We start from the raw sequence: 25,239 nt of genomic DNA on the forward strand, positions 1-25,239 counted from the left end.
AATCAACATATGAATAATGTCATTTCTATTCAATGTATACTACTGTGGTGTGGTCTACTTATATCCATCTAAGTAGTGTATGGTGATGGTCAGACATATAATGTATTTTGGCAGAAGACCAATAAGGAAAGAACTGAAATGAGGCGCAATTGGTAGAAAAATGCATAAATAATGAAATTAGAGACGAACAATCCTTATACTCGTCAGTTTATTGTTTCTTGGGTAAGTCAGTTGGTGTATCGGCTATCTGCAAAAGTGATTTTCCTCCTTATATTTTTGTACTTGCTAAGTCCACTAGCTGTGGAGTAACTAGAAAGTGACGCCAGAACAATATGAAATCTAGCAAAATCGTGCATGCCCATAAAGTGTCATGTCATTCAGCAGATATGATTTTAGGAGAAAAACAGGTATAGGAGTGGAATTAAAAGATATTTTTAAACTTAATCCAATTTAAGGAGTGAAGGAATTCACACCGATAGTTTGATATGTATTATATCGCTTGTGTTCCAAGATACTAACTTATAATGTTTACTAATTCTTATATTTTCTAGTTCCAATAACTTCAGGAACTGTAGTCGTGGACAGGTGTGATAGTGATAAGTCTTGCTAATTGAACGCTAGACTCGGATCCTAAGCTGGTCTCGTAACCCTTCGGCTAAATCTACACAGCGGCTTGAACACGAGAGAAAAGGCGCAAAATATGTGAGAAGAACTTTACTCCAAATGTTCATTTATGTACAGAAAGTATAGGGTTTTTATAGTACCTTAGAAGTCCTTGAGTTCTCCTGAAAATTCTGGAATGCTACTAAACATGGTAACAGTGTGGTAATTAGCCGATCAGGAACTCTACATGTGACTTTTCACTTTCGTGATGTTATCAAATTACATCATATGATTAGCTTTCCTCTTATTATTTTCTTTTCCTTAGATATACAAGTTATGAATCATTTACTACACTTAATGTTGATGTATTAGATCATAGAAATTTAATTGATTCATTAGAACAATATGTAAAAGGTGAATTATTAGAAGGTGATAATGCATATCATTGTAGACTATGCAATAAAAAAATACCAATATTAAAACGAATGTGTATTCAAAAATTACCATTAGTATTAACTATTCAATTAAAACGTTTCGATTATGATTGGGAACAGTAAGTTGGTTCATTATTTCGCTTTCATTGATTTTATGTTTATGATAAAGATGATCAATCAGGTTGTTATACATCAATATAAAACCAAATGACCTATCTTTCTCACTAGTACTCAATTGACCAATCCACCGATTTGCTTGAATGGATCAGTATGAGGATGATATATGGTAGTGAAAGTAAAATATGATCGATCACTTATCCTAGACAAACAGGCATAGTCTATGGACTACTAAATATATGTGATCGCTTGTAATTGTATTAAGTAAAGTATTATCTGGTAGTAATCGGGTTCTCTATTGTAGGTTGTGCGGTCATGGTTTTGGTATAACGTGACTAGTCTTATTATCGTAATATACTTGAGGGCGAGATGAATATTTTAAACAACCGTTATATCAGAGGACTAACTTGGTCCCTTGAATCGTTGATCAGAGAGATATGTGAAAATATAAAACCATAAGCCAGCCGTCTGATCGATTGTATATTAACAGTGATTGAAAATCTTACACCATTTTAGATTTCTTAAATATTTAACTAAAATTTACACCGATTAGTCAGTGATTGTTAAGCAATATTTTGTGTATAAGTTTCTTAGTGCTGATTTAATTCTACCGATTACTTTCCAATAGAGCGGCTAGTCAAAATAGCTGGATATCGCATGGAGTATTTATTTGATTTATGTTGGTTGGAGTTATTCTAGAGGAAATTCTAATGCTTCTCGTGTTCGATTTCAACCTGTCTACTACTTTCAACCGCCTAATATCTAGTTTTAACATTATGACAATGAGTTATCAGTCAATTAATAAGGTGTATCACCAAGGCTACAAATGAAGTTCACCATTAAACTTTTAAAATTATAAATCCAACCTTTTTTATTTGTGTGTAAATTTAAATCATACTGGATATAGAAGTAGACAGTATCATTCATGTTTAGTTACACAGATTGCATGATGAAAATCTTTTTCAGTTGCTAATTCTTTTCTCTGGAACTGATGAGAAACTATTCTTCATTCTGTCTATTGTTAAGGTGTTTAGACGTCAGTCATGTTACCTCTGAGCCTTATTGATAGATGAATATCAAAAATCATGTAAAGTGAAATCTATAATTTCATACTGACTAGTTTCGATCACCGATCGTCACGAAGGTGCATTATTATATCAGGTGACTTATTCTGTTGGTTGTATTTCTAAGTTAATCTATCAAATCTAATCAGCATTAATAGACTAGGTAGTATGATTTTACTTAGAAACCATTGACCAATTAATATAAACTGAAATGGTAGAATAAAGAAACTGACAAAAACGTCATTGATTGCTTCTTGCTAACTAAATTATCTAAGTCGCTTACCAATATTTCTTATGACAATTGAAATACTTATTTCTTTCCTTATTGTCGTAATTTTTCATTCCTCGACCGTTGCTGCTACCTTGACGTGGTGGTCGGGTTTGCCTATCGTGGTGAACCAATCGAGCTATTCTGGCTGGAACAATCGTTCCTCAAGGTTCTACCCTGCCAGACAGGTCGGTTGAAGAGCGGTAAGACTAAAAGCAGCAAACCCAAGGTCCGAAGGCGAAGTCGTACTGCTGACTGTACAGAGGTGTGACAGCAGTAAGATGTTTCCTTCAGACAACCAGCATAACAGAGATGCTGCCATCCCACAAGGAGGGGTGGGGTTAGAAAAAGTCGACCCTAAAAATGCACACCTCGCTTTATCCCAAGGATATCCGTCTCCGGCGGTAAATCCTTTGAAGAACGTAGCTAACACAAAAACTACCCACAAAAAGGTCGTGTGTGACCGACCTCAAGCAGTTATCCCTTGGGCACTATGGTCACGCTCTCAGGTCATTAAGACCACTTCTAACCCAAATTTCCTTTTCAGGTACCCCTAAAAGAACCCTTCCACGCTGTGGGCAACCGGGAAGTGATAATTGCCCTCATACCTCTAACAGCACTCAATGACTGATTGACTGAATTTATCATTCCTTAGATAACCATCATAAAGTCTTTTAATTATAATAAATCCAGTATGCAGAAGTATTTCCTTGATGTTTCTCAATTTTCTTTATTTGTTTATTTTGCCTCCTCATCGTCCTTACTATATTTAACCATTAATGTATTCTACTTTTCTCCGATATAGAGGTGTTTCACTTAAATTTAATAATTATTGTGAATTTCCACGTCATTTGGATATGTTACCATATACTGTCCAAGGTTTAAAAGACTCTACAGATTCATCGTCCTGTATAACTACTGATGTCATCAATAACACCAATGATAATAATGATAATAATAATGATGATAATAATCCATGTACAAAATATAATTTACGCGGTGTAGTTGTTCATAGTGGTCAAGCATCATCTGGACATTATTATTCATTTATTCGACATTATCGACCACGAACAAAAACATTTAAATGGTATAAATATGATGATCATAATGTAAGTTCAGGTTTGTTTCACTTATTATTCCTTTGTAAGTATATTAAAATATGAGGACGAAATGGCCGTCTAGTGCTTTCAAGTTTTCAATGTTGATGTAGCTTAGATTGACTCATGACTTTAACTATTAAAATTGCTACAATCTTCACAAATTCTCTTTGTGAACAGTCGAAATGAAGACAACTTTTATATGATATGATTTTATTGTTTGACGTAAGTCAGTGATCCATTCCAATATATAAAAAAAATTGTTACTTAAATCCTAATTTGTTTATTTTTGTGATACTGTTATGTGATTACACCTTTTTGTTTAATGAAAGATAATATAAATTGTTGGTATAATTCATTCAGTCAGTCAGCTACAATGTAGGACCAGGCACATATATGTATCGGTCTAAGTTGCCATACCTCGTTAGCACAACAAGATGAACACCGGAATCATAGAAATAGTTAATTTAGTGGTGTTAGTATGTAAAAGATAGGTTGTATATAATCCTGTCAATAATCAAACATCAAACCTTCATATTTCGTGATAAGTGCTTTGACATTAGAAGTCTAATTTGACATCTACCACTATACATTCCTAATTTAAATAAGTCCATTTTATAATGTAACAATCATCTAATCGGATTGTTTCACTGCTACGTAGTGTGGTGCGGTCTACTTATATCCATATAAGTATCATATGGTGATAGTCAGACATAGAATGTATTTTGGCAGAGGATCGGTAAGGAAAGAACAGAAATGAAGCGTAATCGGTATGAAAATGCATGAACAATGAAATCAGAGAACACGGACTGATATTTACAGAAGGAACAGTGAAGATTGAGACAATTGATAGTTATTTTGAAAATTAAATGTTGATTGTATGGTTATCAGAATTTAGTGAGATAGTCTGTAATATGTTCTTAAATACATTCGATTGTCCCCAACTAGTGTTTGTGCACTACAATAGAAGTCTGATACTTGGACAAAATATCTAACTAGTGCAACCTTGTTTCTAAGATTATCTCAACTAAATTTAATTCGTAGATAGTTCTTCCCGTAAGTTAATATTTCTAAGCCTATTGATTCATACTAACCAATTTTACTCATAGTAACAGTTTGATCTCACTAAATAATTTCATTTTACACAGTTGGAGAAAATCAATGGGAAGAATGTAGACTCATTTATTTTTTATAAATACATAGTTTCCATCATACTATTATCATTATTGAATTCATGTTTCATGTTGTTTTTTTCTCCTTTACCATAGTAACTATTCACATACATGCTATATATGCATAACTTATCATAGTTTTAATCACGTTAATCAATTTTGGTTTTTACATAACAAATGAAATTATGTTTTTCATTTTGTTATAAGAATACAGTAAACAATTCTGATAGAATAAATCATTCTTAAGAACCAAGTTAGAGAGACTGGTAGGTCCTGGATTCGAATCTCGCGAGTGCTTGATCGTGGATGCGCACTGCTGAGTAGTCCCACAATAGGATGAAACGGCCGTCCAGTGCTTCCAGGTTTTCCATGCTGGTCTAGCTTCAATTGACTCATAATTTCAACTATGAAAATACTGAAATCTCCACAAAAACCCGTTCTGATCTATAATCATGTGCTCACTAGTGACTGTCTACAAGAGATGTTTTCTTGAGTTCTAGTGAGAAGCAGTGACCAGTGGAGTTCAACCAAGTCTGTTGGGAGATATCAACTCACTGAAGACATTGGTGAACGGTTGCTCAAACATCGTGGATTGGTTGAAGTTAGACACTAACACCGTTGGACGCCGTCTCAGTGGTCTATCGGTTAAGTGATGGCGCGCGAAACTGATAGGTCCTGGGTTCGAATCTCGCGTGTGCGGGGTCGTGAATGCACACTGCTGAGGAGAATTATTTTAGCTTAGAACCCATAACAATAAGTTTTCGTATTAGATTTAATTTTAAGCAAGTATTAGGAATTTGAAGTGAACTCTTGACTTGGAAACAAATGAAGAAGTGTAAAGTGTCCAACCTTTCTATCTTGTATTAACCTAAGATTTTATCGACAATTTCGATAAAGGAGCTTAGAGGATGTTTTATGATTGATGTTATTACATTTTACAGCCTGTTTAATACTTTTTTGAGCTTTTTAATGCTAAATGACTCTGGTAGGCTATTCGATATATATTCCTTCAGAAATTCCAAGGTAGATCTAATATTTCCAGACAGTTCTTACTATAGCGCTTGAAAAATAAAAGATTGGTTTTTCAATAGTGTTTAGTGAGCTAAATTCTTACCTAATACAAATCAAGGAATGTCGGGACCACCTCAAGAAAAATATAATGCCTTCAGCAAACGCTTTTATTGCTTATTTAGATGGACTGAGTACTATGGGTACAATGGCCATTCCGCATAGACTATTTAGACGATTAGCGTACATATAGAGGGAGAGAATGAATGGCTGGCTACTAGAAAGACATACGCTTGTGGGGTCAAATCCGGTGTTAACGAATTTCACAGCAATAGAGAAAGGAAAATACATTGGTCAAATGAGTATATATGTCGGCTGCGAAGTTGAAAACGTCAGTGAATACAATATGGTATCACAATGATAAAATCTTCATCAAATCCAGAATTTAGAAGAATTCTTCCAGGACGCTTATTTAAAGCAGATAGCAAATTTATCGTCATCAACTGTGATTCAAGAGTGCGGTCGTTATCTTTGGAATGTAAAATTCGCCTTGGCTACTGTACTTTAGCAGATAATCTGAAATTGAATATGTCCCAAGATTACGAAGAAATGGGGATTGCACGCAAGAGGTGTGCATGGTTTTAGCTGGTTAAGAATGTTTTTTATTGTCGTGTTGTATAACGTATATTGTACAATCAATGGCGACAATTGACACAGTCTTGTTGCCGTTTCAAGCTTACTAGCTTGACTGTAGAAGCCTCTGGGGCAACTGTGATCCACTGACCGGATGACCGACTCCGTTGGAGCTAGACAGCCATTCATATTGATTCAGCCATTGACAGTGTCTCAGTGCTCACCTACGGACGTGTATTATCGTTGATATACGATTAATAGTTGGTTAGTAGCCCAGGGTCAACCTGTGCTGAAGGCTCAATTAAACCGTACCACACACGGTCAGGTTTTAGAATCAAGTCAGACATGCATCAACCTTTTTTTACTCTGTTCAATTTTACAGATTTATTGTTAACCTCCACATACAATAAGTGAATGAGCACTTCTTTATTCAACTAATGAAGGAATAATTGATGATAATTTTAAACTGACATTGACTGTATGGTTTATATTTCTATTTCATTTCAGAAATTTGCTGAATTCACTGTCCTTTTTCTCTATTTCCTTGTTTCTATTACAATCAAGGTTATCCCTGTTCGGTTAGATAAAGATGAAGAGGCTATGGACCAGTGGTTCGGTGGTGAATGGAAAGTTCCACCTCATGATCTGTCGAAATTCACTCATTTAAGATCTGGTAAACGTTGGTGGAGTGCATATTTATTATTCTACGAACGTGAGGATTTCCATGAACAAATTAAAAACATATCAATACCTCAATTAGGTATGTTTCTATGCTTGCTTTTATTTATTTCTGAAAAAATTGGTTTTAAAATAATGATAGCTACTGATTGAGTGAACAATTAGTTCTTGATTCATATAAAAAATCGACGTATCGCAATTTGCACTACATGATTCAATTTAATTATTCATTAGGTCTGCTTTCATAGGTCATCATAGCTATTCTTCAATGTCAGCTATGCGCTTGATACAGTTTATGATTCTTTTATTTTCTGTACATTTATTCTTGTTATGTGATGGATTGAGATGAGGACTGAATTTGAGAAAAAAACATCTACATTACAACACATTGTCTCGAAGTACGTAACTCCACTGATCAAGTCAATTTTCCTCATCCTTACATTCTTGGCTGTACATAATTCGAGTAATTCCTACTGGGTTGTTTATTCTGTCGTTTAACCAATCAACCAAATGCCCTGGTACGGCCGAGAGTGAGGAGAGTCCTCTCTCCCTCTCGAAATGCTCTCACATGGCAACGCGTATATAGATTCTGCCAGGGAAGTCCTACTCACTGCCTTCTCGTGGCATTACTGTTGTTTACGAAATTGAGAAGACGAAGAGCGAATGTCTGGCGCTTTAACCGGGTTGATGGACACGGCGCGTCCACCTAGGTGAGTTGAAAAACCCTGATTCCAAACCAATGGTGCACATGGGCTCCATCCAGTACCCTGAGGGAACAAATGGTGTATGAATCAATCGTTAGTCATCGGCTACCATGGGACTGCATCTTTTTACGATGCTCCACTGCCTTGTGAATCACATCTTTAGGTCAAAGGCTCCGGGTGTGGCCCCCTAAGTAAACCATCACCTGAGCACCCGGGTAGTATCACAGCCCTCACACAAATCAAATAAGATTTGTGTGGCGCATATATGTTTGGTACCCCTTTGTTCCAATATTTATGTGTTCAAATAAATGTGTGTGTGTGTTCATTGACTTGATTAACGAAAAATATTACATAACCAATTGTAATTTTAATAAGATGGCTTCTTTGTTTCTTTTAATGCCTCTTTTAAATTATTTCCGGTTATCAAGGTTTAAATCCAAAACAATCAAGACTAACTAAACGTGTACAGGATATTGTAAATTGGCAAAATATTGAACATTTACATCATCGTATTCAATTTGACCCATTACTTCCAGAATTCATTTATAATTTAATTAATAACAATATACAATTGTGTATGGTAAGTAATATACAATGATTGTTATTCATTGTTAAATTAATAAGTAACTAAAATAGTGATTACTATAGAAGAAATATATCTAATGAGTATTGAAACATTAAACCATTGACTCAAGTCCTATGGAACTTGTGTTCTAAATGTTGATTCTCTATGAATATGAAAAGTACCTAGAACTGCCCATGTGTTCTCGCTTTTAGCCCTTTTGATTGGAGCGGGGAATAAATTTTTCGCCCTTTCAATTATTAGGGGGTCGGGAAGATTTATATATATATATATATATATATATATATATATATATATATATATATATACAGCATCTTGTAAATGAGTTAATCCGTTGTTATCAATTCTTATAGCTGTAGATGAAATATGATATGTTTCTAACATTTTTTAAGTGATTCCGCAACAATTCACAAAATTGTACGCAAGTATGTTTTATAATTCGTTAAACTTTCCCAATTAGAAACATGTTCAAGAATATGAGTTATTGACTAAGTCAACGTTAACAACCTATTTGTCACAGAGTATATTTGCTAGATAAAGTACTCTAGAACTTTTATACTTTTGCTTGATTGCATGGATTCTAATGTATTGGCGCCTCATTTAATCAGAAGATATATAAGGAGAAAGGTATGAATGAAATGGATGAAGTTAGTATCTGCTAAGATAACACCGGTCAGAAGTTTGCTAGATTTTAAATGTCTATCCTCAACCATATTGGTAATGGCGTCAGAAAATTCACCACAAACCCTGTTAACTGTCTTCAGCACATTGAAACTAAAGATTTCATGGAAGATAAAGATTGAATTTATCTACATCACTGCAGCCGATTCTAGGTCATGTCATCCGACGTTTTCAGTTATAGATATGAATTATCACTTGTATCCTATATGCTCTAGTTGTACTTCTTCACGTGAAGATCCAAAACGTCCAATGATTCAATGATACCAATGATGATTAAATCACAATTCTGACCTTCTTCAAGCTGACTTCTTAAACCATATAGCATAATATTTTAACGTAATCGATAATTGAGTTTTCCTCAGTCAGCCAATTACCTAATATTTACAGTTTTTGTTATGTCCCGAAGAGAATTATGAATGGTAACTTTCGAGAACTATTTGTGTACTAATATGATACACATATTTCCTATTGTTTAATTATTAAGTAACGTTACTATACATATTCATATTCCTTTTATTATAAACTTTATTTCGACCCCTAGACCATTATACGGTACGGTTTACCATTTCTAAGTCAGCCACAGTCTATTAATTACTGTTCCCCCATTCACAGCCAGAGTTAGCTGAATCTTGTACAAATGTTATTTTCTATTTTATGGTACGATGTGTTCAGTTTGATTGGTATATAATAAACTCAGTATGTTTGAAATATAATGCTTCATATTGCAGAGGCTGAGATTGGTGTCTTGAACTTAACTAGCTGGGCTAGACAAAAAGTAGGACCGACAAGTACTCTAGACTGCTCATACGGTATCATTGGTCCGATCGATAAATCGCTCCTCTCTAATTGGCAGTCTAATCACGTCATATATAGACAGGGCACGCAGGCCACAAGTTATAACGATTGGCGTTCATAGGTTATAATAGTTTTATCAATTAATTTGTCAGAAAGAACACATCATTTAACAAACTTTTTATGACCAACATTTTTTTCTACCAAACTGAAACCTGTAATCATCAACAATTAACGTTGACCATTAAAGTTGATACGACTTACTGATTAAACACTATATTCAGATCCTAAGCTAGTTTCGTAACCCCCCAAGCTAGAACTACACAGCGACTTGAACACGAGAGAAAAGGCACAAATATACGGGAATCACTTTACTCCAAAGGTTCATTTATGTACAGAAAATATAAGGTTTTTATAGTATTTTAGAAAACCTGGATCATCCGAACAAAAGTACAATCTGTATTTGATTGCAATATGTTATGTATATATATTTTCTGTATGGCATTCGTAGTTCTTTGTTTCTATTCAGTTTTGTTTTGTTATCTATTTCTTGTAGACTAATTCCAGTGCCTATCAGAATTTAGGATTTATTACTTTAGAATTATTACTTCATTTTATTTTTCTACGTTACCATGTGGTCATATCAAATTGGTATGTTAAATTGTTTAAATTTTATTCTTGTATGGTATTGTTTTATTCTATTCAGTTATAATAAGTACAAGTAGTTACACTTATAATTCAACATCACAAGGGGGTTTCGTGGAGATTTTAGTAATTTTATATGGTTGAGATCATGAGTCGATTGAAGCTAGACCACCATGGAAAAACCTGGAAGCATTGGACGGCCGTTTCATCCTATCGTAGGACTCATGATTTTAACTATACAATAATCATGTAAGTAATGCTTTCAGGTTTTCCATGGTGGTCTAGCTTCAGTTGACTCATGATTTCAACTATATAAAATTACTAAAATCTCCACAAAACCCGCTTCTAAAAATGATCATATGCTCACTAATGACTGGCTCCATGAGGTATTTCCTTGAGTTCTAGTGAGAAGCAGTAACCAGTGGAGGTCAACCAGGTCTGTTGGGAGATGCCAACTCACTGAAGACATTAGCGAATGGTTTCTCAATTTTGTGGATTGGTTGAAGTTAGACATTAACACCACCGGATGCCGGCTCAGTGGTCTATCGGTTAAGTGCTCTGACGCGAGACTCATAGGTCCTGGGTTCGAATCTCGAGGGGCGGGATCTCGGATGTGCACTGCTGAGGAGTATCACAATAGGACGAAACAGTCGTCCAGTGCTTTCTGGTTTTCCATGTTGGTTTAGCTTCAATGGACTCATGATGTGGACTATATAATCTTATTATATTTGTTTTTTTTCTTAATTGTAATCAGTAGTAAATCATACGATTGTAACGATTAGATAACCGATACTTTTTGAAAAACTTTAATCCAAATAAAGTGAGAAACTCCTTTTTTTTGATAAACAAAATCGTGTCTACATATCAAATGGTTTCTACATTATAAAGTCTTCTGATGAAATCTTGACTCATCACAAAAAAAATTTAACATTCTAATTGAACTCATGAACTATCAAATCAAATAAGCAATACACGGCATCTTTTTTTATCAACCATCAGAACGAGATTAAAAATATCAAAACAATTCAAAATGGCTTTCTCTATTATAAAAATAGGCGCATGACTAAAATTTTCCATATATCTTTTCTAAGTCATTTTGTACTCATTACTAAAGTTGATTTAATTACCTACCAAACCTGGTGACACTGAATTTTATCGGCGAACTAATCAAATAGTGTATCTTGCTTTTTTGCGCTACATCCATACAGAGGCTTATTTACATTATATCTAATGTCAATTTTTCATGAACACTCTTAATCCATTAACCTAACTATTCAAACCTATTATTCGTATAAGGTTGTGGAGATTGTTGAATTTCATTTAAATCTTGAAGTGAAAGTTTTTTGCGCATAAGCTTAATCTATGGATTGTATACCTATTAGTTTGGTTTTTTCTGTCCAACTATAAATATTGAATCATTATTTAGCTAAATTGGGTAGAAAAAGTTGTTTACATCCTTGTCAATCATATATCTGCATAAAGGAATCCTTGGAGTAGATTTCTACCACTGCATTTAATATTTGGCTTTTATCACCACCATTATTTCATGGGTTTAACCTCAGTACTGGATACAACATTAAATGGGGGTAACTTACATTTGATAGTTCATTTTACAATCATCATCATCATCCTTATTGGAGCCAAAACAATGCAACGAATTTAGTTCGGTTATTAATTGATTCTCTGAAGAAAAAAACAACTTATACAAATTGTGGCATCAATTGTCAGAAATTTACTTGTTTCTCATCCATTTCTTTATCTTGTTTCATTTTGTTTTTGTTTATTTAAATCAAAGGAAATCTTGGCTATTGTTATTCATCAAGTTGATTTCAATTAGTGCGCCAATAAGATGTCAATTAATTAAAACAATGTTTCTAGCATCACCGGATCAAATTAGATTTTTACAATTCCATTGTCCTTATCCTGAAGTATGTTGTTATTTGACGTAATAATATTGATAATAATAATGGTTATAATAATAATAGTTATTATTATTACCATTAGTATTATAAGTATTGATTTGCAGGCCCCCAAATGCCCTGGTACGGCCGAGACCGGGGAGAGTCCGCTCTCCCTCTCGAAATGCTCTCACATGGCCAGCCGTATATAGATTCTGCCAGGGAAGTCCTACTCACTGCATTCTCATGGCATTACTGTTGTTTACGAAATTGAGAAAACGAAAAGCGAATGTCCGGCGCTTTAACCGGGATGGTGGACACAGAAAGTCCATCTAGAGGAGTTAAAAAACCCTGATTCCAAACCAATGGTGCACATGGGCTCTTCTATCCCGAAGGAACAAATGGCGGATGAGTCAATCGTTGGTCATCGGCTACCATGGGACTGCATCTCCTCACGGTGCTCCACTGCCTTGTGAATTAGACCTTTAGGTCGAAGTCTCCGTGTGTGGCCCCTAAGAAAGCCACCTGCTTCATTTTTGGCACGTGGGCAGTATCACAGCCCTCACACAAATCAATTAAGATTTTTGCGGCGCATATGTATCTGGTGTTCCTTTATACTGATGTTTATGTGTTTAAATAAATAAAATAGATAAATTGATTTGCAGATACATGGTTATTGTATCATACTTTCTTTCTTTTGGTAGGATTTGACTAGGAAAAGGATACATAGTTTGCCTCCTGAGTTAATTTTAATTAGAAAATTGTTGAAAACCCCAAAACAATGAACAGTTGATTCATTCTTGTATGATACCTCTCATCAGTGCACATCCACAACCTCAATAAGGACTGAATCCGAGATCTTCGGTTCCTTCGGTGGATGCCTGTCATTTTTTAGGATCTGAATTGGCATCCAATAGTTTACGTTATTTTACTTCATTTAGTTCACGATATTACGTTTGTGGAAGATGAGTTCGCTCCCCCGGTTGTGCCGTAGATATCCACTACGGAAGAGTCCCACACTTTGACCAAAAGCTATCCAATGGTTCTTGTTCGCATTGTAAACTAGAACAGTACAATAATCTCTACAAACCCATCTTAATTTAAAATAAAGAATATTCTGTTATTTCAATGTGATTATACTAATCGGCCAGATCAGATATCTGGTGAAATCTTGGCAAGGATTTAGAGGCCTCGATTGGCTATCGCCAGCTTGCATCACCCGTGGTGTAGGCGAGATATCCGTCTTCCATCCACAGGATGAGTTTACTGAACAACAGTTCGCTCCGTGAAACATGCTTAACAAGAATAGAGGATTTTTGTAGATTACTGGTATTCGATAATAGATGTCTACGAAGCATTGCCTTTCAGTTCTATGACCAGGGAGTAAGCAATGTCAGGGTTCAGAAATAGGGTACTGGGTACAGATGGAAAATCAATTGTTGACGTTGTTGGGACATATGTTACATATTCCCAACCATCGCCTACTTCGACAAGTGATGTCCTCTAGTGTAGGTTGGAAGAAAGCTAGGGGTGGCCAGACGAAACATGGCATCAGTCCATGAAGTCATTGGCATTTGGATTGAAACATATTATTAGGTGTATACTACCTGGTTGGGGTTCGTGTGATTGTTGTAACCAATGGTTATGGATTTTCAATCGTATTGCTGGAAACCGTTTGCAATGACGCAAGTACATCTATTCTTTGTCTTCTACCGAATCTTGGGATTCTAAACTGCCCATAATTTTTCTGTTTTAATTTCACTGGTTTATATTTTGTTTTCGAGTCGTACCTTCGATACTTAATCTATGCCACTGAACCATTCAGTCAATATCCAATCGTGTATTAGGCTAACATGGTTACCACTAAATGATTGGCTGATGTTAACACTAAGCCTACTGACAATTACCTGCTTCAATGAGGTCTCTTACAATCGTTGATTTTATTTACAACAACAAAAAACTAACTCCACAATTCCTTGATTATTCTATTTTATTGTCTTCCTCATTCCGCTTGTATCATGGAACATTTTTCAGTCAGAATTTGTCTTCTAATAATCAGCTCTTTTTATTTTACTGAATAATAGATTGGTGCATTTCGTATAGCGTATATGATTATCAATACACAATCTGGACATTCATGAAATGTCTAAAGTTTGCTACCCACTGATATGATGAACATTGATTCATCAGTTGAATGTGATTTTCCCTAAACGTGGTGTCCATGAGTTGACTTGTAACATTTTGAAAACAACTCTATAAATCAATGTACGCTCTATGGACTCTATCAATATAGGCTCCATATTTTCACCTGTAATCGATTTACAGCATCATGAAGACAGTATTACACCATCGGCTAACATCATTGATAAAAACTCCTCAACCACATATGTAGACAAAATAACTGGATGGTACTTTCTGGTTTTTCAACGGTTAACCAATTGATATCAGTTCATCGTGGTAAAAAAACTCAGTCAGTCGCAGCGTAGAACTTCGTACGTACGTACATTAGTTCGAGCTGCCATACCACATTAGCACAGAGATACAACTGTCGATTCAAATCCCATTGTGGTAGAGGTAGTAAGAGTATAAGCATTATGTGAAAGATTAGGGTTCGAAGATGTTATTCAAGGAGTATAATACAGTGAAATAAATTTGAAAAGGGAAAAAGGATAGGGACATGAGGAATTCAGAGAATTGGAATTTGGTAGAACACAAAGAATGGATGCACCTTCACCATTGCAAACGATTTTGAGCCATGTCATTCAAGATCTCTATCATCTCGTAAATCCTAACCAGGTAGTCTACACCTATCAACATGGCTCAGTCCACTTGTCAGTGACTTCATGGATTTGTGCCACGTTTTGGTCTGGCCACCCCATCCAATGTAATGATAATAATATACTCACTAGTGAATAACTTCAAGACGGACTTCTTCAAATTATAATGAAAACACAGGTAGTAGAATTCATACATGTTAAAAGGGAGACATAATCGATTATATTGAATAATTATCACAAACGAAACGTCAAATCAATTGATGTTGAAGATGTAGATTTTCTCGTTCTGAGTCAGTAGCTGAAATGATATTGCAGTTGTCGTAAAAAATTTGGAAATCCTAGGTCGGATCATATGTGCATATATTATAGTTAATGAGATACGCTTTTTTAATTCCATCCGCTATCATTGTACTATTTTCTTTCAATGACGTCTGGATAGATACATGTATTATTCACGCGTAAAGTTTTCCTGATTTCATTCCTTCCCCTTTCTGCTCTGTTTACGTATATTTACATACTCTTATGTGTCTATTTGTTTTTTAACTTTTTTCTTCCAGATGCGATTTCTCAGCGCCGCTCTAATCATTTATGTCTGTCATTTATGTATGAATGATCCATCTGTACAGTGTGAAGATATTCTACATTCTTTTATTTCACTAGTTAATAGTTCTACCACTATTACTCATACTGCTACTAATACTACTGTAAGCGGTGACGATAATAATTGTTGTTCTAATGTATGCAATACAGGGTCTATATCAACCAGCACCACGAATGCGACCACTTCTCCAAATATTGAAGTCACTGCCAATACTACAAAAATAACCGCTGATACTACTCCTACTACAGCCAGTGTCTTGTCTTATTTATTAAGGTCTACATTAAATGAAACAAAGTCACCAGTATTTATTGAAAATTCAACTGTAGATAACGCACAGATTACTGCTCGAATATTTTCTGCCACATGTTTTATTGATCGTTTTATAAATTTACCACAGAAACGTTCTTCTAGTTCTTTACAAAATGATTCCAATATTAGTGATAGTAAGAATAATAATTTATGTAATCAACTGATTAATCCAGGAGAATGTTTAATACAATTGATAGTACATCAGTTGCATTTCTCTCCAAATACATTAGCACTATCATCAAATAAATCTTTCCAAGAACAACAACCATATTATCATCAACCTTACTCTACAATCCGATCAGGAAATCCTTCATCATCTTCATTTCCTATGAATGCTGCGGTTCCATCGACACTTCAACCTATGATGACAGTGCCATCAGCATCATCATCGACTACGTTATACCCATCTGTTAATAATAATAATAATCGTTCTACATCATTACCATCATCATCGTTACCAACTGTATGTCCTTCATCTGTAATATGGGCACAATATTTTGCTATTTTGTTAGATTATGCAAATTATGGTAAACAAGAATGTTGTTATTTGTTAAAACTACACGTTCCGGAAATTTTAATCAAGTGTGTTGATGTATTTGGTTTAATGTTTTTTTAATGAATTTTTTCATTGTGCATAATGTTGTGATATAACTGGAAAATGTAAGATGAAAAGGTTTTCTTAGTGTTTGAGACTAGTGTAATCTGGTTGTAATTACTGGCGTCGCTATATTCTATTTCTCTTTTTCTCTAGCGCGACTATCAACTAGTTCATTTACACTACCATTAGGACCTATGACCATCGGTTTTACAAATTGACAAATCGGTCAATGAATAACAATCAAAACCTTGACGATTATTGATCATTGTCCTTCTAATCCACTGACCAATTAGAATACACAGTAGGAAATACATCAGTTCTCAGTTGTGCTCTATGCAATCATCAATCAATATGCAGAAAATAATATACGTAGAATATTTGACCATACAGCTGCACAAGTAGGAATTACAGTGTTTGGGATAATGTAGTTATATGTTATAGAAAAGTGAATCAATTTGGAAATAGTTGATTAGTGATGATTCTGGAATAATAAGATATATGTGGACGATTTATTGGTGAAGTGGAAGCTTAGAAATAGAAGAATATAAAAGTAGTAATCCTTTATATGATAGATCCAATATTATGTTTTCACATTTCGCTTCATTATATCATAGTGGTGGTTTGAAATAATTTACCACATATACGAACTATAAGAAAGAATAGATACCATGATCATCTTAACTATATTTATCACCATCTCGATGATTCATAGTGCAATTTGTTGGCATCTTTATAGTATACTTTTGCAATCTACTACGATTTGCATGTCGAACTAACGAAGTATATGTCTAACGTCTGATTAACACTGTCAAACTTGAGACATAAACGTTAAACGGGAATTTTCATCCTGAAAGTAATCGTGTTTACAATTTGTTTGTGTTGGAACATGTTTAATGTCATACTAGCTTGAGTTCAAACATTGCTTTCATTGTTGACATGACATTCAAACAACATTCTGTATAAGAATTTTTAGCTAAAAAACCCAATGTATTTCTGAACCTACTACTACAGTATAATTGATTGTTGAATAAAGCAGATATAATTTTGTTGAAAATACTGTTGATTTTTTTTATAATTAAATTCCAGTTATATGTTGTCCTATGAAGTTATGTTGAAAACTGTTGAAACTTCGGCATCAGGAACAACAACATCAATACCGTATGCTTCCCTTGCCGGCTGGAATCAAGAACCACGTAATTACGACTGCATACAAACATCCGTCAAACGTTCATATAATGAATTATCTATGAAAATTCAATCATTGAGTTGTACAAATTTGCGGCTTTCATCTTGTTTAGATGCTTTAGTCCATGCACTTATGACTAATTCAACAGTGTCAACTACAACATCAAATTCAAATTTTGATTTTTACAGTCATTATAAATATGACTATAATGATACAGTGAACATTGAACAGAATAATTTGACCACAATTACTAATCATGATATGAATGCCACCGTGTCTAATCTTATCACCTATTCCGGTTTAAAAATCTTACTAGATTTATTATCTTATCTAGTCAGATCTTGTGAAATCCCATCTCACTACCTCAATTTCCCACCACGATTATCTTCATCACCACCACCTCTTTCTTCGACAACGTCATCTGCTATTTGTTATCCTTTAGCAAAAACCGAAGATCAGGTCTCGCGTAAGATAAATAAAATAGAGAAACGTTCTGAACCTCATGGAGCTTGTCCAATCATTTCAGAATCATCATTAACTGATACACAAGCTAACTCAATATCTACCAATCAGCGTAATCCTTATTGTGTAACATCTACTCCATTGGTTACTCTTTCCAACTCTTTGGTTCAGTTATTTTTTTCCAGCCAATCAGAACGTATTGTTAAACGGTTAACAGGCTCACTCCTTAATCCAATCACATTGAAGCCGATTTCAGATATTCTATTGGTTAGTTTTCAATAGCATTTACGTTTGATGTGCTAATATCAAGTATTGTTTCTCTTTTTAGATCCAGCGTTTGATCACACAATCTTTCCTTTATATATTACTACCATTGAAGTAACTACATCCATGAATTTGGTGTTCATCTTTTAGTACTAATTAGGTGTGGCAACTTGGACCGATGCATATATGTGCCTGGTCCTAAGTTGTTGTTGGTTGACTGACTAACTGGCTGTTTAATCATATGCATCACAGAGTTTCAAGATAGATCACAAACTTAAGAGAAAATCTACCAGTAAAGCAACTTCATTTTGCCTATTTTAAATAGTTTAACTTGAAATTTCAATGACTGATAGGAGTGAAATTAAGTCATTATTCTGTTTCTCAAACAATCATACTTTTATCAGTTTGAGGATTTGTGAAAATTGTATTATTTTCTTTGTTTAAATCATGAGTTAATCTAAGTTGAACGGCCACAAAAAATTGGAAGCATTAGACGGCCGTTTCTTTCTAGCATGGGACTCATCAGCAGTGTGCATTCACAATACCACACTCATGATTAGGACACAGGACCTTCGGTCTCGCGCGTGAACGCTCAACTGACTCGGCATCCAACAGTGTTGATGTCTTATTTCAATGAATTCATGATCCTGTACAACCCTTCATTCGTTGCCTTACGTGAATATTTCACAACCGACACGGATCGAACTACTGATCCCACAAATCCCAGAATTGATAACAATCATATGCTCACTAGTGACTAGCCTCAGCATATAACTTTTGCAGTTCTAGTGGAAAGCTGTGGTCGGTGGAATCCAATCCATGTCGGTTGTGAAATAGTTATCCACGTAAGCAACGAATGAAGGGTTGCACGGGATCATGAATTCATTGAAGTAAGACATCAACACTGTTGGATGCCGAGTCAGAGTTTCGTAGATTGAGCGTTCGCGCGCGAGACTGAAGGTCCTGTGTTCGAATCATGAGTGTGGGATTGTGAATGCACACTGCTGATGAGTCCCATGCTAGAACGAAACGGCCGTCTAATTCTTCTAATTTTTTTGTGGCTGATCAACTTAGATCAACTCACGGTTTCAATAGTGAAAATTATGCTTTTGTTTTCGTTATCATTTATGAATGCTCCTTTTTTCTATAATTTTTATTCGAACTATGAGTTTCTAACTTTACTATATTTTCTTGGGCTCTAACGTCAGTAGCATGTATTACTGTTCATCAGTCACTAGAATATCGATAATTTCTAGTTTCTGATTAGCGTATATATATATATATATATATATATATATATATATATATCTTGAGCGGATTATTTCAACATAACGTTATATTTCAAGCTTTAGTATTTTCGATATACTGAAGCGTGTGACATAACAGTAAATTTAGCCCATCCACTCAGGATTAACATATAGCAACAGTAGCTTATCTGTCACAGTTCAGCATATCAGCAATGGGAAGTTACGAATCACGACTAATACCTCCATACCTATTCAACCAGTTATTAACCATCTAGACTCAATTGCTCAGTGGATAACACATGCGTTTGAAGGAAGATGTTCTCTATGTTCTCGTCCCAATGTGAACTCCGACATGAATTTCTTGATGACTAGTCTCAGATCAGACAAAGCACTCATCCTGGATTCCATAACCTACTAAAAGTTAAAGTATATATTAGGACACTTAAACGTTATTTTAAAAAAATATTTTTGTCGATCTTATTTCATATTCTCTTTTGCCTAACTTTTTTTCATTTTTCATGTGTTTGTTTATTTTCTTTTTCACAGTTCTTCTCTTATGAAAATATGAATTTTTCAGATCTTATTCTCAGGGAATTAGTCTATTCCATTTTGCATCCATGTGATTTAGACAGCGTATTAAAATTGTTAGAACGTTTATTACAATTATCTGATTCATTAAAATCTGTTCGTATACGTCTTCTGTTTAGTTGTAAGTTACATTTAGAAGCTGTAATTACCCTTATTATTATTATTATTACTATGGATACTGTTATTATTATTATTATTATTATTATTATTACTGTTTGGTAAGCGCTTATCAACTACTGTTCTAAATTTGTGAACGATGCTTCTCGGTTCCCCACATGGTTGAAGGATATTTCACATTGTAGGATGAGAATAATGATATAAATTAATCTGTGTAGATCATATTCATCAAATACTGTGATCTCAGTCAACTGGAATGCTCACGGCTGATGATTTCTGTACTAGGACAGAATAAATGTCCAATGTTGTATAGTTTTCATTTATTTATTTATTTGAACACATAAATATTGGTAGAAAGAGGCACCAGATACATATGCGCCACACAAATCTCATTTGATTTGTGTGAGGGCTGTGAAACTGCCCACGTGCCCAAACTGAAGCTGGTGGTTTCCTTAGGGAGCAACACTAAGAGCCTTTGACCTCAAGATCTGATCCACAAGGCAGTGGAACATCGTGAGGAGTTACAGTCCCATGGTAGCCTATGACCAAAGATTGGTTCATACCCCATTTGTTCCTTCAGGATACTGGAGCCCATGTGCACCATTGGTTTGGAATCAGGGTTTTCCAACTTCCATAGGTGGGTCCTCCATATCCACTAACCCGGTTAAAGCGCCAGACATTCTCTTTTCGTCCTCTCAATTTCGTGAACAACACCCGTGGCACGAGAAGGAAGTGAGTAGGACTTCCCTGACAGAGGCTATATACGCATAGCCATATGAGAGCATTTGGAGAGGGAGAGCGGACTCTCCCCACTCTCGGCTGTACCAGGGCATTCGGGGGCGTATAGTTTTCAATTGTACATCGACTGAGGTCAAACTTTGATGAATGCATTCTTTTTTTGCCGAATATATTATTATTATGAATTCGTTTAATCTAATTATCACTCTTGTTATGTCTCGTAGGTTGAACGCTTTATTCGGATCCTAGCTATTCGGATAACCCCAGGCTAGCACTACTCAGCGACTTGAAAGACGAGAGAGAAGACACGAGTATCAGAGAAGCACCTTACTACAAGGTTCAATTATGTACAGAAAAACAGGGGTTTTATAGTAATTAAAAGACCTTGAGATCCCATAGTAACAGTATGTTAACAGCCAATCAGGACCTTGTTATTTTAGTAGCATTTTAGTAGCATAGCTTCTAACTAATCGCTGATTGGTTGGGCTCTTTATGAGCCTCTCTGGAGGCTCTGATAGAGTTTATTGTAAACCGACCTAACAACTCTCATTCCTCACTTTCTCTTTTATTTCATCTAAAGATTCCAATGATGTTGACCTATTCAAACTATTGAATTCCAATTTTATTTATGAAACAAATACTGCAGCATATCAAGTATTCTATTTATTCATTAATTTATTATTCACGGATCCGGATGTAATCACTTATTTATCAAGCGAAATCTATTTGGTTAAAGTATTAAGTGAGGTAAGCCTAACAATGGTAGTAGTATTAGTGAGTAACTGTTGTTTTATTAGTGGTTATAATAGTATTATTTATCTTTAATTATTGTTAGTTCTAGTTCTAGTGAGAAGCAGTGACCAGTGAAGTTCAACCAGGTCTGTTGTGAGATAGTAACTCACTGAAGACATTGGTGAACGTGTCGCTCAATTTCGTGGATTGGTTGAAATTAGACATTAACACCTTTGGATACCGGCTCAGTGGTCTAGAGGTCAAGCGCTCACTCACCAGACCGATAGTCCCTGAGTTCTTATCCCCTTAGCAGGATCGTGGATGCGCACTGCTGAGGAGTCCCACAATAAGATTAAACGGCCATCCAGTGCTTCCAGATTTTCCATGGTGATCTAGCTTCAATTGACTCATGATTCCCCTTCTAAAACGTTAGAAGTGTTATTTTCCATTCATTACAAATATATCATTATTCATAATATACCCCATACTCATTGTATTTTAAAGTATCAAGTTTCATCGTCATAATGTTCACCTGATAATACACCTATTAACTTCACACAGTTATATAATATTCCCTTATGGGCCAGGGTAATCTTGTATTGGTTTTCAGAAGAACCAGACACCATCCAGACTTTCACGCAGCAACCCAAATAGTACAGCTCAATCCCGTTTAACAGGAGAGCCAGACACTGCTCAGGCTTAACCCAAGCAGTACAGCTCAATCCCGCCCTATAGGAGATACCAGACACTATATAGGCTTCAACGCTACAATCCGAACAGTACAGCCCAATCCTGTGGCGCAACCATTCAGGTACCAAACACCCCTGGTAGACCAACTTATTGACTTGCATTTGAATAAATCTATATTCTTTACACTAATTCATTAGATTGTACTATATCTTTATGGATTAGATAAACGAATATCATTTTACCATCTATAATTAAATGTGAATGTTTGTTTTTTCTCTTAAATCAATGAATTTGGCACTGAATTTATTATATGAAATATGCGACAAGTGAATGTTTTAGGGGTAGGCCACATCTAAGAAAAAAAACAAAAAAACAAAACGACATATGAAAAGTATTTAATGTATCTCTATGTATACCATTGAAAATGTTGCCTTTTTTTTCAATTCATTACTCTATTGATCAAATTGTAAAACGTTAGTTGGTTCAATGTTTTAGTTGAATGCTGAGCGACTATGATGGTATTTGTTGTTTAGAATGGTTTATATATATGTATATCACAATCAAATATTATTGGTAGAGTATAAGTGTAAGCTTCCAGTTGTTGAGTTTTTGTTTTTCAAGTTTGAAACGATACATTTGTTTTTGGCATAAAAACCATCATTGCAGTGATGTAATAATATTGACGAAAAATGATCAATCATATCCTTTTTATCATTATTATTATTATTATTATTATTATTATTAGCTTTATTCAATATTATATTTTTGTTACAATATAGAATTCTCAGCACAAAGTACTTCAACAAGTTTCCGTTTCTTACTTCCTCGTTCTTTCTGACGATAAATATTGAGTGATCGCCAGTTAGAAGTTAGCAGCCCAGTCAATCAACATCTGAATAATGTACATTCTTCTCGCAGCATAATGCCAGCAACCACAATATCTCTGACTAGGCTTTCTGTAACCTTTACAGCGAAAGGTTGTACACTTTTTAGAAACGCACCTGAATAGGTTGTGCGATTGATAGGCATAATGATGTATTAAAACAAACAAAACTAGATAACTTGTTGAAATATCTAGATGACAGGAACAGGTAGCCCAGATGTTTAAACAGGCCGCCAATTTCAAAAGAGACATCAAGATTATTATATATAAAGAGGATAAACAAAAGAGATAGAACTGTATAATCAACACCCTGTACAGCATAACTGTTGTTTGTCAATAATGGTTTTTACTGATATACAACCTATCTTTTATATATTACCACCACTAAATTAACTATTTCTATGAATCCGGTGTTCATCTTGTTGTGCTAATGAGGTATGGAAACTTGGCCCGATGTATAAATGTGCCTGGTCCTACGTTGTAGCTGACTGACTGACTGACTGAATCATTTTTACTGATATAGCTAATACTTTTTGGTATTGGCTTTCGTGATTTTTTGTTTTCTGGTTAAGAAATAAGATAAAAGAAAGCTAAGAGTGTCCAATCGAAATTATATCGTCAAATCATTAATCGTTTCACTGAGCCGCTTAAGTAAATCCAGACTGCGTGTTTAGAGTTCAGGCGATCATCTCAACCAATAATCAAGAACAATTGGTGACATCGCTCTTGGTCACAATGCACAGATAAATTTACTCTGTGTATTATTCCTTCAGGAAGTAATTTTGAAGATTACCTTATGCTTTCCATTTACACTTCTCGAATAACATTTTTTCTATTACCACTGATATTGTGATGTGGTCTACTTCTATCCATATAAGTAGTATATGGCGATGGTCAGACAAAATGTATTTTTTGGCAGAAGATCGATAAGGAAAGAACAGGAATGAAGCGCAATTGATAGGAAAAGGCATGAACAATGGAATTAAAGAAGATGGATTAATATTTACAGAAGGAACAGTGAAGATTGAAACTATTGATCGTTATTTTGCAAATTAACTGTTTACTGTATGGTTATCAGAATTTAGTGAGATAGTCCGTAATTTGTGTCTAAATACATTCGATTGTCCCTAACTAGTGTTTGTGCACTACAATATTGTTACTACTCTTATTACTCTAACTAGTATTTGTCTTGACAAATTTATCTCGATTTACTTTGATTTGGTTTGGCAACTTGAACTGATGAACGTATGTACGTAGGATCTACGTTGCTAGTACTTGATTGACTTGTAACTCATCAGCTTAGTATGTGCATATTCCTTTGATTTGGGTACAGTAATATTCTAAAATCGAGATAAGTATACATATACTGTTTATAGTTAATGTAATGTTTTGTTAAATAACTGAAACAACTATGCCTCATTCGGCACTGTTACAGTCAATACAAGTACCTATCTTCTTTTCATTTATATATATTTTTAAAAACTCTATATTGTGTATATTAATGTTTATCTTATTATATTTGTTCTATGATATAATAGATTACTGCATCAGCTTTGGATAGTTTAAAATTAGACACATCGGATAACTGGCTTGATGATAAAGAAAAAACAATAGAAGCACTTGAACAAGCTGGACGAATTCTAATGAATTTGGTCAGTTTGGTTGAATAA

General features: G+C 34.8%; 1 protein-coding gene across 1 annotated transcript in view; it reads left to right on the forward strand.

Annotated features, from left to right (window-relative positions):
• The window catches only part of Smp_131570 (ubiquitin-specific peptidase 9X (C19 family)), a gene marked incomplete at both ends in the record, with an annotated part of 85,956 nt that extends 60,717 nt beyond the window's left edge, over positions 1–25,239 (forward strand). Inside the window, 11 exons of the mRNA XM_018790266.1 lie at positions 929–1,156; positions 3,292–3,595; positions 6,961–7,156; positions 8,207–8,358; positions 10,391–10,485; positions 12,275–12,407; positions 15,712–16,646; positions 17,749–18,577; positions 20,368–20,530; positions 21,845–22,011; positions 25,108–25,239. Of these exons, the coding sequence (XP_018655626.1) occupies positions 929–1,156; positions 3,292–3,595; positions 6,961–7,156; positions 8,207–8,358; positions 10,391–10,485; positions 12,275–12,407; positions 15,712–16,646; positions 17,749–18,577; positions 20,368–20,530; positions 21,845–22,011; positions 25,108–25,239 (3,334 nt within the window). The remainder of the gene's footprint in view (positions 1–928; positions 1,157–3,291; positions 3,596–6,960; positions 7,157–8,206; positions 8,359–10,390; positions 10,486–12,274; positions 12,408–15,711; positions 16,647–17,748; positions 18,578–20,367; positions 20,531–21,844; positions 22,012–25,107) is intronic.

This window comes from Schistosoma mansoni, chromosome W (assembly GCF_000237925.1).
Source record: "Schistosoma mansoni strain Puerto Rico chromosome W, complete genome".
NCBI classification, from domain to species: Eukaryota; Metazoa; Platyhelminthes; class Trematoda; order Strigeidida; family Schistosomatidae; genus Schistosoma; species Schistosoma mansoni.